The 15,258-nt window shown below is 45.0% G+C and overlaps 1 protein-coding gene across 2 annotated transcripts in view; it reads right to left on the bottom strand.

Annotated features, from left to right (window-relative positions):
• Window positions 1-530: 530 nt before the first annotated feature.
• The window catches only part of PIWIL4 (piwi like RNA-mediated gene silencing 4), a 260,422-nt gene continuing 245,694 nt past the window's right edge, over window positions 531-15,258 (bottom strand). For both annotated transcript variants that reach the window (XM_077298444.1, XM_077298445.1), the window contains exons 19-21: window positions 12,026-12,151; window positions 9,759-9,906; window positions 531-848 (exon numbers count right to left, since the gene is read on the bottom strand). In XM_077298444.1, the coding sequence (XP_077154559.1) occupies window positions 732-848; window positions 9,759-9,906; window positions 12,026-12,151 (391 nt within the window). In that variant the 3' untranslated portion in view covers window positions 531-731. The remainder of the gene's footprint in view (window positions 849-9,758; window positions 9,907-12,025; window positions 12,152-15,258) is intronic.

Here is a 15,258-nt window from a genome sequence, read left to right as displayed (position 1 = left end):
GGAACATGGCAGACTCAGAAATAAAGACACAATTAACCGTGCTAAGTAGGAGAGGCGGAACATCCCCAGCGAAATAGCAACATTAACGCAACAATGATTCTGCAGCAGAATTCAACACAAAGCTTTCACATCGGTACCGTAAAGTTGACTCAGCAGCGTGGCAGAGCTTAGTTTGTTAGAGAGTCCACTACAAAACTGTCGCAGTTGTGTAGCATAGTTAACTCAGAGGATAATCAGAGATAAGTTTGCAAGAGAATCTTATATCCAAAATTGGCCCAGTAGTATAGTAGTTACACAAAGGTATGTAATAGAGTCCAATGTCACAAAAATGGTCCAGTGATACAGTAGAATGATCTGATATGGCACTGAATAGAAGAGGGCTGAGCTATATGGGCCAAGAGAGCAACATCACGGACATCTGTAGGGTTGACATGGCAGCCCGATGTGCAGATGGACCTGGTGGCAGCTAAAGTTCCCAGCGCAATATCCAGCAGAGGTGAGCAGCAATACATAATATTCACACCAGTCAGTAAAATGCAAGTAAAACTTTAATAAAAAACTTTTATCAAAATGTTAAAAAACTTCCTATATACCTATGTAACGACTGTCAAAAGTGAAAATCAGCGCCTCGGATAGAGACACCAGAAAACTTCCATGCATAAACCTGGCGGGCAGATTCTTCCATGTCATACCTCTACCGCCATTACTTGGATATTGTATAAAACATCAACTTATAGGTAAAACAAGGTGTTTGAAAGCTCAATTCTCGGCTCCCGGTGGATGCTCTGTCCGACGAGGAAGGTGAGCTTTTGGGCATACTGGCATGGAGCGGGAACGCGGATCACGCCCTGTGAAGGAATAACAAATACACCATAAAAACACAAATAATAAAAATACCTAAAAGTAAATAAATGGTTCAATCTACTTTTCCTAATTGAAAAATAAAGAAATTAAAATGAAAAATTGAAACACGAGAATTGCCATTTTTCGGTCTCCACAATTCTCCTTAAAAATAAGGATCAATGGGCCGATTCCTCGAAGCTTTCACACCAGAATTCTGTTGTAAAAGCTTTGAAGTCTCAAAATTTAGACGCAATTCGGGAGTTGTGCCTAAATTTTGCGATTTTTTTTTTTTCTTTTTAACATCTTACCACCAGTTTTTCTCATCTTTTTTTTACTTTATTTTTTAGTCCTTCTAGAGGACCTACATTTGTTTAATTGCTTATGCTATATATACTGGAATACTACTGACTGGCTGCAGCGGTCCCGGGACAAATTAATGTCAAGTCACCAGCTGAAAAAAAGCATTGCCAACATAAATGTAAGATCTGTGGAAGTGCGACACCCGCCACTATTTGGGCAGCACCAACCCCAGCCCCAGACACTGATCAGAGAGGGGGTTCTCTCGTATAAAGGCCGAAAGTTCTCAGTAAGGGTACTGTCACACAGTGCAATTTTGATCGCTACGACGGCACGATTCGTGACGTTCTAGCGATATCGTTACGATATCGTTGTGTCTGACACGCTACTGCGATCAGACATCACGCTGAGAATCGTACGTCGTAGCAGATCGTTTGGAACTTTCTTTCGTCGCTTGATCACCCGCTGACATCGCTGGATCGCTGTGTGTGACAGCGATCCAGCGATGTGTTCGCTTGTAACCAGGGTAAACATCGGGTAACTAAGCGCAGGGCCGCGCTTAGTAACCCGATGTTTACCCTGGTTACCAGCGTAAACGTTAAAAAAACAAACAGTACATACTCACATTCCGGTGAGCGCCTGCCGGCCGGAAAGCGAGCACAGCGGTGACGTCACCGCTCTGCTTTCCGGCTATGGTGCTTACACAGTGCAGAGAAGCAGAACGCCGGGGGACAGACACCGGAATGTGAGTATGTACTGTTTGTTTTTTTAACGTTTACGCTGGTAACCAGGGTAAACATCGGGTTACTAAGCGCGGCCCTGCGCTTAGTAACCCGATGTTTACCCTGGTTACCCGGGGACTTCGGCATCGCTCCAGCGCCGTGATTGCAAAGTGTGACCGCAGTCTACGACGCTGGAGCGATAATCATACGACGCTGCGACGTCACGGATCGTGCCGTCGTAGCGACGAAAATTGCACTGTGTGACAGTACCCTAAGTTTAGTCCGGGTGAGGAAGGGGCCAGGCTCATTATTCTTTCAATGCCGCCCCAACCATCAGAGTTGGAGGAACTGTGCGCTGATAACAAGCTGGATGGTCCCTCTTCTCATGAGTCCTCAGGACACGGCGTCTGGGGTTTCCATAAAGAATTTCACATTTTGACTCATTCGACTACAGAACAGTTTTCCACGTTGCCTCAGTCCTTTATAAATGAGCTTTGGCCCAGAATGGACGGCAGCGTTTCGGGATTGTGCTGATATATGGCTTCATCTCCGCTTTCACTTGCATTTGTGGATCTCATGATGAACAGTGGTCACAGGTTCCTGGAAGTATTCCTCAGCCCACGCAATGATTTGTATACAGGAAAGATATATATCTTGGTACCGTGTTAGCCAGTAGATAAGAGACCTGTGTAGTCTCGAAAGCTTGCAATTTGTTACCATCTTTTCAGTTAGCCATTAAAAGGTATCATCCACTGAGGACTCAATTCTAAATATTTTTGTAAGTTCTATTCATGCCTGGGGCTCATAGATCACATAGATCACGAGCATCCAATAATCTAAAAAAAAGAAGGACTGGAAAGCCACAAAGAACAAACAGGGTCTTATCTGTGTCTACTTATACCGACTTCTTCTGAAAGTATCTCTATCATGGTTGTCCTGAAGAAGCTTCTGTACTTTGAAACGCGTTGACAAACGAAGCCACTGATACATTATGTGCTATAGATGGTGGGATGTTCAAAGTCTTTGCAATTTATGTTGAGTAACATTTTTCTGAAATTGTTACACATAAAAATTTACCTATTGTTTTAATCAGGTCTTTAGTTTTTATTTTTTTTAAATGGTTGGTGTTTTTATTTTTTCATATTACTACTTACATTAAAAAGCAAAAATTGCAACTTTCACCTAGGCCACTAGGCCTAATATTAGTAAACTCCTGCTTCTCGTTGGATACATGTACAGCAGCAATAGATAGACTCAATCTAATGCATTGGAATAAAGTATGGTCTAATTAGAGGAAAGGTCACTGAGAAGGAAGGGGAAGAAAGTGAGCTGTGACATCACTTATTGTGAATGGTGGATCCTGTGTTATCTACTGTATATAGAGGTGTTATCAGTCATTGTACAGGAGGGGGAGGAGGAGGTGAGCTGTGACATCACCTATTGTGAATGGTAGATCCAGTGTTATCTACTGTATATAGAGGTGACATCAGTCATTGCACAGGAGCAGAAGGTGAGCTGTGACATCTCCTATTGTGAATGGTGGATCATGTGTTATCTACTGTATATAGAGGTGATATCAGTAATTGTACAGGAGGAGGAGGTGAGCTGTGATATCACCTATTGTGAATGGTGGATCCTGTGTTATCTACTGCATGTAGCGGTGTTATCAGTCATTGTACAGGAGGAGGAGGTGAGCTGTGACATCATCTATTGTGAATGGTGGATCCTGTGTTATCTACTGTATATAGAGGTGTGTGCACATAATGCAGAGGACTCCTAGGCGTGAGCACATAATGCAGAGGACTCCTAGGCGTGAGCACATAATGCAGAGGACTCCTAGGCGTGAGCACATAATGCAGAGGACTCCTAGGCGTGAGCACATAATGCAGAGGACTCCTAGGCATGAGCACATAATGCAGAGGACTCCTAGGCGTGAGCACATAATGCAGAGGACTCCTAGGCGTGAGCACATAATGCAGAGGACTCCTAGGTGTGAGCACATAATGCAGAGGACTCCTAGGCATGAGCACATAATGCAGAGGACTCCTAGGCGTGAGCACATAATGCAGAGGACTCCTAGGCGTGAGCACATAATGCAGAGGACTCCTAGGTGTGAGCACATAATGCAGAGGACTCCTAGGTGTGAGCACATAATGCAGAGGACTCCTAGGTGTGAGCACATAATGCAGAGGACTCCTAGGTGTGAGCACATAATGCAGAGGACTCCTAGGTGTGTGCACATAATGCAGGGGACTCCTAGGTGTGAGCACATAATGCAGGGGACTCTAAAGGCCCCGTCTCACATAGCGAGATCGCTAGCGAGATCGCTGCTGAGTCACAAGTTTTGTGACGCAACAGCGACCTCAGTAGCGATCTCGCTATGTGTGACACGTACCAGTGATCAGGCCCCTGTTGCGAGATCGCTGGTCGTGTCGGAATGGCCTGGACCTTTTTTTGGTCGTTGAGGCCCCGCTGACATCGCTGAATCGGTGTGTGTGACACCGATCCAGCGATGTCTTCACTGGTAACCAGGGTAAACATCGGGTTACTAAGCGCAGGGCCGCGCTTAGTAACCCGATGTTTACCCTGGTTACCAGCATAAATGTAAAAAAAAAACAAACAGTACATACTCACCATCTGATGTCCGTCAGGTCCCTTGCCGTCTGCTTCCTGCTCTGACTGAGATCCGGCCGTACAGTGAGAGCGCAGCACAGCAGTGACGTCACCGCTGCGCTCTGCTCTCAGTGTACGGCCGGCACTGTCAGAGCAGGAAGCAGACGGCAAGGGACCTGACGGACATCAGATGGCGAGTATGTACTGTTTGTTTTTTTTGGTAACCAGGGTAAACATCGGGTTACTAAGCGCGGCCCTGCGCTTAGTAACCCGATGTTTACCCTGGTTACCCGGGTGCTGCAGGGGGACTTCGGCATCGTTGAAGACAGTTTCAACGATGCCGAAGTCGTTCCCCCGATCGTTGGTCGCTGGAGAGAGCTGTCTGTGTGACAGCTCCCCAGCGACCACACAGCGACTTACCAACGATCACGGCCAGGTCGTATCGCTGGTCGTGATCGTTGGTAAATCGCTATGTGAGACGGGGCCTTTAGGTGTGAGCACATAATGCAGAGGACTCCTAGGTGTGAGCACATAATGCAGAGGACTCCTAGGTGTGAGCACATAATGCAGAGGACTCCTAGGTGTGTGCACATAATGCAGAGGACTCCTAGGTGTGAGCACATAATGCAGGGGACTCCTAGGTGTGAGCACATAATGCAGGGGACTCCTAGGTGTGAGCACATAATGCAGGGGACTCCTAGGCGTGAGCACATAATGCAGAGGACTCCTAGGTGTGAGCACATAATGCAGAGGACTCCTAGGTGTGAGCACATAATGCAGAGGACTCCTAGGTGTGAGCACATAATGCAGAGGACTCCTAGGTGTGTGCACATAATGCAGAGGACTCCTAGGTGTGTGCACATAATGCAGAGGACTCCTAGGTGTGGGCACATAATGCAGATGACTCCTAGGTGTGAGCACATAATGCAGAGGACCCCTAGGTGTGAACACATAATGCAGAGGACTCGTAGGTGTGGGCACATAATGCAGAGGACTCCTAGGTGTGAACACATAATGCAGAGGACTCGTAGGTGTGGGCACATAATGCAGAGGACTCCTAGGTGTGGGCACATAATGCAGAGGACTCCTAGGTGTGAGCACATAATGCAGAGGACTCCTAGGTGTGTGCACATAATGCAGGGGACTCCTAGGCGTGAGCACATAATGCAGAGGACTCCTAGGTGTGAGCACATAATGCAGAGGACTCCTAGGTGTGAGCACATAATGCAGAGGACTCTTAGGTGTGAGCACGTAATGCAGAGGACTCCTAGGTGTGAGCACATAATGCAGAGGACTCCTAGGTGTGAGCACATAATGCAGAGGACTCCTAGGTGTGAGCACATAATGCAGAGGACTCCTAGGTGTGAGGACATAATGCAGAGGATTCCTAGGTGTGAGCACATAATGCAGAGGACTCCTAGGTGTGGGCACATAATGCAGATGACTCCTAGGTGTGAGCACATAATGCAGAGGACCCCTAGGTGTGAACACATAATGCAGAGGACTCCTAGGTGTGAACACATAATGCAGAGGACTCCTAGGTGTGAGCACATAATGCAGAGGACTCCTAGGTGTGTGCACATAATGCAGAGGACTCCTAGGTGTGAGCACATAATGCAGAGGACTCCTAGGTGTGAGGACATAATGCAGAGGATTCCTAGGTGTGAGCACATAATGCAGAGGACTCCTAGGTGTGAGCACATAATGCAGAGGACTCCTAGGTGTGAGCACGTAATGCAGAGGACTCCTAGGTGTGAGGACATAATGCAGAGGATTCCTAGGTGTGAGCACATAATGCAGAGGATTCCTAGGTGTGAGCACATAATGCAGAGGACTCCTAGGTGTGAGCACGTAATGCAGAGGACTCCTAGGTGTGAGCACATAATGCAGAGGACTCCTAGGTGTGTGCACATAATGCAGAGGACTCCTAGGTGTGAGCACATAATGCAGATAACTCCTAGGTGTGTGCACATAAGGCAGAGGACTCCTAGGTGTGGGCACATAATGCAGATGACTCCTAGGTGTGAGCACATAATGCAGAGGACTCCTAGGTGTGTGCACATAATGCAGGGGACCCCTAGGTGTGAACACATAATGCAGAGGACTCGTAGGTGTGGGCACATAATGCAGAGGACTCGTAGGTGTGAGCACATAATGCAGGGGACTCCTAGGTGTGAGCACATAATGCAGAGGACTCGTAGGTGTGGGCACATAATGCAGAGGACTGCTAGGTGTGAGGACATAATGCAGAGGACTCGTAGGTGTGAACACATAATGCAGAGGACTGCTAGGTGTGAGCACATAATGCAGGGGACTCCTAGGTGTGGGCACATAATGCAGAGGACTCCTAGGTGTGAGCACATAATGCAGAGGACTGCTAGGTGTGAGCACATAATGCAGAGGACTCGTAGGTGTGAACACATAATGCAGAGGACTGCTAGGTGTGAGCACATAATGCAGGGGACTCCTAGGTGTGGGCACATAATGCAGAGGACTCCTAGGTGTGAGCACATAATGCAGAGGACTGCTAGGTGTGAGCACATAATGGAGAGGACTCCTAGGCGTGAGGACATAATGCAGGGGACTCCTAGGTGTGTGCACATAATGCAGAGGACTCCTAGGTGTGAGCACGTAATGCAGAGAACTCCTAGGTGTGAGCACATAATGCAGAGGACTCCTAGGTGTGAGCACATAATGCAGAGGACTCCTAGGTGTGAACACATAATGCAGAGGACTCCTAGGTGTGAGCACGTAATGCAGAGAACTCCTAGGTGTGAGCACATAATGCAGAGGACTCCTAGGTGTGAGCACATAATGGAGAGGACTCCTAGGTGTGAGCACATAATGCAGAGGACTCCTAGGTGTGAGCACATAATGGAGAGGACTCCTAGGTGTGAGCACATAATGGAGAGGACTCCTAGGTGTGAGCACATAATGGAGAGGACTCCTAGGTGTGAGCACATAATGGAGAGAACTCCTAGGTGTGAGCACATAATGCAGAGGACTGCTAGGTGTGAGCACATAATGCAGAGGACTCGTAGGTGTGAACACATAATGCAGAGGACTGCTAGGTGTGAGCACATAATGCAGGGGACTCCTAGGTGTGGGCACATAATGCAGAGGACTCCTAGGTGTGAGCACATAATGCAGAGGACTGCTAGGTGTGAGCACATAATGGAGAGGACTCCTAGGCGTGAGGACATAATGCAGGGGACTCCTAGGTGTGTGCACATAATGCAGAGGACTCCTAGGTGTGAGCACGTAATGCAGAGAACTCCTAGGTGTGAGCACATAATGCAGAGGACTCCTAGGTGTGAGCACATAATGCAGAGGACTCCTAGGTGTGAACACATAATGCAGAGGACTCCTAGGTGTGAGCACGTAATGCAGAGAACTCCTAGGTGTGAGCACATAATGCAGAGGACTCCTAGGTGTGAGCACATAATGGAGAGGACTCCTAGGTGTGAGCACATAATGCAGAGGACTCCTAGGTGTGAGCACATAATGGAGAGGACTCCTAGGTGTGAGCACATAATGGAGAGGACTCCTAGGTGTGAGCACATAATGGAGAGGACTCCTAGGTGTGAGCACATAATGGAGAGAACTCCTAGGTGTGAGCACATAATGCAGAGGACTCCTAGGTGTGAGCACATAATGGAGAGGACTCCTAGGTGTGAGCACATAATGGAGAGGACTCCTAGGTGTGAGCACATAATGGAGAGAACTCCTAGGTGTGAGCACATAATGCAGAGGACTCGTAGGTGTGAGCACATAATGGAGAGGACTCCTAGGTGTGAGCACATAATGGAGAGGACTCCTAGGTGTGAGCACATAATGCAGAGGACTGCTAGGTGTGTGCACATAATGCAGAGGACTCCTAGGTGTGAGCACATAATGCAGAGGACTCCTAGGTGTGAGCACATAATGCAGAGGACTCCTAGGTGTGAGGACATAATGCAGAGGACTCCTAGGTGTGAGCACATAATGCAGGGGACTCCTTAGTGTGAGGACATAATGCAGAGGACTCCTAGGTGTGAGCACATAATGCAGGGGACTCCTAGGTGTGAGCACATAATGCAGAGGACTCCTAGGTGTGAGCACATAATGCAGGGGACTCCTACGTGGGCATGTGGGCAGTTCCTAGATGCCAGTCACCGACCCTCTACATCAACCTTTCATTCATAGAGATGTGCGATTTACGTGTTCCCTTCAGTTTTTAGAGCAGAGTATTAGTGCACATGTCACCATCTACCAGCAGAGGTCGCTGTAGCACAGATATTGCGCCTGACGCTGCTGGTGGATAATTTCGGCTAAGTCTCAAATATACTGGTATCTTGGAAATAAAATCCCTCAGAGGTCCGGAATAATCCGTGCAGAATTAACGGGTGCAGAACAGCACAGAGAGAGCAAATGTTACTTTCTATCTTGTTTGAAACCTATTACAAGGGAAGCAAAAGCTGCTCTCTGGGTAATCGCGGGGGGTCCAGAGTGCCCCCCATTAATGGATCGGAGGCTAGAAGCAGTCTGTACTCACCGGCCAATAGCGGGAGGTCCGGAGTGCCCCCATTAATGGATCAGAGGCTAGAAGCGGTCTGCACTCACCAGCCAATAGCGGGAGGTCCGGAGTGCCCCCATTAATGGATCAGAGGCTAGAAGCGGTCTGCACTCACTGGCCAATAGCGGGGGGTCCGGAGTGCCCCCATTAATGGATCAGAGGCTAGAAGCAGTCTGTACTCACCGGCCAATAGCGGGAGGTCCGGAGTGCCCCCATTAATGGATCAGAGGCTAGAAGCGGTCTGCACTCACCGGCCAATAGCGGGGGGTCCGGAGTGCCCCCATTAATGGATCAGAGGCTAGAAGTGGTCTGCACTCACCGGCCAATAGCGGGAGGTCCGGAGTGCCCCCATTAATGGATCATAGGCTAGAAGCGGTCTGCACTCACCGGCCAATAGCGGGAGGTCCGGAGTGCCCCCATTAATGGATCAGAGGCTAGAAGCGGTCTGCACTCACTGGCCAATAGCGGGGGGTCCAGAGTGCCCCCCATTAATGGATCAGAGGCTAGAAGCGGTCTGCACTCACCGGCCAGTGGGAGGTCCAGAGTGCCCCCCATTAATGGACCGGAGGCTAGAAGCGGTCTGCACTCACCGGCCAATAGTGGGAGGTCGGGAGTGCCCACCATTAATGGATAGGAGGCTAGAAGCGGTCTGCACTCACCGGCCAATAGCGGGGGGTCCGGAGTGCCCACCATTAATGGATCAGAGGCTAGAAGCGGTCTGCACTCACCGGCCAGTTGTAGTACAGGTGGCACAGCTTATAGGTGAGCCGCTGCAGGTGGTCGGGTCTCAGACAGTTGGTGTCATACAGCACATTGTAATGGGTGGGATTCACGCTTCCTTGCCGGGCGTTCTGACTTATCAGGAAGAAGTCATACCTATGGGAAAAGGAGTGATAAATAATAATGAATAATAATTTTTGATACGGTTTTTATTTCTTACGCATTTGAATGGGTGAAAAACGCAGCAAAAACGCTGAAAGAATCGACAAACTGCAGATTTACAAAAACAAACAAAACAACTTTGATGGTCCAAATCTGTAGGGAAAAAATAACTAACGCATGTCAGAGATCGGTAAAGTAAAGTGCAGCATTTACCCATGAAAAATGCATGGAAATGACGCAGCAAAAAGATAGCATGTAAACAAGCACATGCAGTTTTTTATAAAGAGGTTTTTGAGAAGAAGCTCTCCAAATCCTCCTCAAAAACTTGGGAAGTTCTGCTCCGGAAATCCTCATGTTTTGTGCGCACAACGTCTTGAACCCGACAAATGCTGGAGTAGTTTTTTTGCCTGAATCGTCCTATGTGTCGTTTCTACAACAGTTTTGCCCACCAGCACCATTTTTTGGAGGATTTTCCCATGGTTTTTATAATGTTGGTATTTCGGTAGTTTTCGGGTGTTTTTTTTCACTTCATTGAAGAAACCGTTAATTGTTCTTAAAGCAAAAACGATGGCAAAGAGCTCCCAAAAAACATCTGGTCATTTTGCGTGCGTTGTTTTGAGCTTTTCCATGGACTTGCATTGTAAAGTACACAACGTCTTCTGAGCTTAAAACACCACAAGAATGGACGCGATCACTACATTTAACCTCTTGGTGATATTATAAACCAGAAGTGGTTAAAAGATGCTCAAACCTTCGAATTTTGAAAAAAAACGGATCCGTCGCAGATTGTGAAAAACTGATGCGACGGATCCGAGTAGCTGATCCAGCTAATTGGATCCTAAAAAAATAGGAGCATGCTCAGTTAAAAAAAAAACGGAATCCATAGGCTTCCACTCTAGCAAACGACGGACGGCGGCAGATTCGTCGCTGTCCGTTTTTTCGAGGGACACAAAAAACGTTACTATGTCCGTTTTCGCCGGCCGCCCGATAAAAAATTTTCACCGGATCCGGTGAAAAACCTTTTGAAACGTGAGGCCATCCGTCGCTAATACAAGTCTATGAGAAAAAAACGGATCTGGCGGCAACGTTTGCCGGATCCGTTTTTTTTCAAAATTCGCCGGAATGTGACTGACAGCAAAAAAATGATGTGTGAAAGGGGCCTTACATAGACATAAGTCATTCTCAAGAAGGACGTTCCATAGTTTGCAGTACTGAATGGGTGGACATCGGGGGAAAACCATTCATTATGTCGGAGCTGCGGGATTATTTTTTAATAATAAATGGGTGATTGAGGGAGTGTGTCTTATCTACATTTATTTAATTCTCTACTTTTATGTCTTTCAGGTTCCCACTTTTAGACTACTTTGGATCGTCATGGCTTTTTTTTTTATAAATTAGTTAATGAGGTGTGGCGGAGTGTTTTTAAAACAAACTATTCCTTTCCGTGTGTTTTTATTTTTGATTACTGGGTTAATAATTGGTTGTCTGATAGACGCCTCTCTATTACTAACCTTTGAGCATTACACAGCTGACATCAACCCCATAAACTATTACCCAGATTGTCACCGGACCAGGACAATCTGGAAAACCTGGGGCGAAATGCCAGAATTGGTTCATCTCATGATGGTCCACTTCTGAGGTGGCTGTGAGCTGGTATTTTTAGGCTGCGAAGGACCCAACATCCAAGGATCTTCCCAGCCTGATAATATCAGCTCACAGCTGCCTGCTTTACCTTGGCTGGTTATAAAAAAATGAAAATGGGGGGGGGGGGGGGGAATCCCACGTTATATATTTTTTTAAATAATTTATTTATTTATCAGGTTAAATAACGTTAAACAGCCTTTAATGCCACATGACAGGCACTAAAGAGTGATAGTTTATTATATGTAGGGGGATTGTGACATTAAATATCTACAGGATATCTATACTATCTATCTACTCTAATGAACACACACTGCTGTTCATAAAAGCACTTAAATAATTACTCACATGTTCACACACATCACTACTCATGCGGCTGATCCCTTCACTACTCATGTCACCCGTCCGCTTTTATTTATTGGCTGCTCTTAATGCAGCAATCACTTTAATGGTTTACAGACTGGTTACTTACCATTCTGGTCTGGTCACTTCACTATCAATAACGGTTCCCAGAGGTGGGTTCTGAAATCCTCGGGGAGACTGAGTGAAGAACCGGGTGGTACATCTCTTCCTCACCACAACCACTGTGACCTTAGGGCTAAGGTAGACATATAATTAAAGGGATTCTCACCGATGATGAGAAGAACATGACTGATGACACAGACATATCACAGGGGTTACACTTCCGGGATTGAGGCAGTAGTCAGCTGTGTAACACAGAAGGCATCTGGCAAAAAAACTCCCTTCCATCATTAGATGCAGATGGTAGGAGAGTGTTAAAAGGGGTTACCCAAACCACGCTGGGACCCAACAGGGGATTACCCTGTTAAAGGGGTAGTCTCATCTCCAAGATCCTATCCCAATATGTAGTAGGTGTAATAATAATAATATTAGCAAATACCTCCAACTAGAAATGTAGTATAGTTTTTCTGATTTGCAGTGTCTCTTTCCTCATGTGCAGGCATTGTAGCGCCTTCTATATCCACGGTTACGAGCACTAGCAATTAACTAACAGTCACTATATTAGTGGTCGTAACCACGGATACCTAAGGTCCTGCAATGCCTGCACATGAGGAAAGAGACATAGCGAATCAGTTAAACTATACTATATTTGTAATTGGAGGGATTTGATAATATTATAATTATTATTACTGCTACATATTGGGATAGGATCTTGGAGATGGGCATACCCCTTCAAGACAACCACTGTTAGCAGCAAGTCATGCCATCCTGGTGCCCATCACCCCTGTGTGACAGGTTGCCATGTCAGCCTTGGGTCCGCTGAAGGCCATTTTCACTGCTATGTTGGCACTCCTGTGAAACCCAGTGATTTTGGGTACATACTGCAATAATAAAGTACTTACGGTAAGTATATAATACAAGCAATTGAGGCCTGTATGGGAACTAAAAAAATTAGTAAAGTAAAAGACAAAAGTAAAAACATGTACAGCTCTGGCAAATATTAAGAGGCCACCACATCAAAACCCTGTCATGGGCAGCCCAATCTCCAGACCTGAACCCCAGTGAAAACCTCTGGAATGTAATCAAGACGATGATGGATAGTCACAATCCATCAAACAAAGAACTGCTTACATTTTTGCGCCAGAAGCAGTGTGAAAGACTGGTGGAAAGCATGCCAAGACGCATGGAAGCTGTGATTACAAATCATGGTTATTCCACAAAATATTGATTTCTGAACTCTTCCTGAGTTAAAACATTAGTATTGTTGTTTCTAAATGATGATGAACTTGTTTTCTTTGCATTATGTGAGGTTTGAAAGCATTGGTTATTTTATCTCATTTTGACCATTTCTCCTTTTCAGAAAAAAAATACAAAATTTATTGCTTGGAAATTCGGAGACATGTTGTCAGTAGTTTATAGACTAAAACAACAATTTACATTTTACTCAAAAATATATGTATAAAGGGAAAAATCAGACAAACTGAACATTTTGCAGTGGTCTCTTAATTTTTGCCAGAGCTATATATATATATATATATATATATATATATATATATATATATATATATATATATATATATATATATATACACACATATATATATATATATATATATATATATATATATATATATACTAGCTGTACTACAAGGCTTCGCCCGGGGTAATAACTGCTGTTAGCAAAATAGAATGTGTTAACAAAAATTTATTCTGCACAAAAAACCCACAAACCAAATAGATAGAAATGTAATTATTAAAAGGCAAAAACTAAGCTAATAGAAGCATTTTACAACATATATTTCAACACCAGAGATATTCCACACAGATTTAACTAAATTGGGCAAGTAATGTGAAGTAATCTTCTACTACTTATTCGAGAGCCTTTTGATAAACGACATTCTTAGTTTTTCCTTCAGGTGCAAAGACAAACAGATTTTTGGCTGTTCCAACTCTTGAACAGGCCACATAAAGTTGACCATGAAAAAAGCATGGAGATTGTAAATCTAAGCTAGCTGAAGAGCCCGGCGTTGCCTGGGCATAGTAAATATCTGTGGTTAGATATAGCACCTCACTTCTCTTAATTTCCCATCACGCCTCTCATTTTCCCCATCACATCTTTCATTTTCCCCCTCACATCTTTCATTTTCTCCCTCACACCTCTCATTTTCCCCCTCACTCCTCTTATTTTCCCCCTCACTCCTCTCATTCCCCCCTAACACTTGTCATTTCGACCTCACATCTGCCATTTTCCGATCACTCCACTATTTTCCCTCACTCCTCTCATTTTGCACTCACACCTTTTCATTTTCACCTCAGTATATACATGTTTGTCATTTCCCTTATATATAGTATACACCTGTATGTCATCTCCTTTATATAGTATATACCTGTATGTCATCTCCCCTGTATATAGTATATACCTACTGTGTGTCATCTCCCCTGTATATAGTATATACCTGTATGTCATCTCCTCCTATATATAGTATATACCTGTATGTAATCTCCTCCTGTATATAGTATATACCTGTGTCATCTGACCTATATATAGTATATATCTGTGTGTCATCTCCTCCTGTATATAGTATATACCTGTATGTCATCTCCTCCTATACATAGCATATACCTGTATGTCATCTCCTCCTGTATATACTATAGGTAATCTGCTCCTGTATATAGTATATACCTGTGTGTCATCTTCTGTATATAGTATATACCTGTATGTCATCTCCTGCTGTATGTAGTATGTACCTGTATGTCATCTCCTCCTCTATATAGTATATACCTGTGTGTCATCTCTCCTGTATATAGTATATATCTGTGTGTCATCTCCTCCTGTATATAGTATATACCTGTGTGTCATCTCCTCCTGTATATAGTATATATCTGTGTGTCATCTCCTCCTGTATACACTATATACCTGTAGGTAATCTGCTCCTGTATATAGTATATACCTGTATGTCATCTCCTCCTGTATGTAGTATGTACCTGTATGTCATCTTCTCCTCTATATAGTACATACCTGTGTGTCATCTCTCCTGTATATAGTATATATCTGTGTGTCATCTCCTCCTGTATATAGTATATACCTGTGTGTCATCTCCTCCTGTATATAGTATATATCTGTGTGTCATCTCCTCCTGTATACACTACCTGTAGGTAATCTGCTCCTGTATATAGTATATACCTGTGTGTCATCTCCTCCTGTATATAGTATATACCTGTATGTCATCTCCTGCTGTATGT

The sequence above is a fragment of the Ranitomeya variabilis genome, chromosome 3 (assembly GCF_051348905.1).
Source record: "Ranitomeya variabilis isolate aRanVar5 chromosome 3, aRanVar5.hap1, whole genome shotgun sequence".
NCBI classification, from domain to species: domain Eukaryota; kingdom Metazoa; phylum Chordata; class Amphibia; order Anura; family Dendrobatidae; genus Ranitomeya; species Ranitomeya variabilis.
The sequence above is the reverse complement of the archived record's forward strand: the minus strand, read 5'-3'. Positions and strand labels throughout refer to the sequence as shown.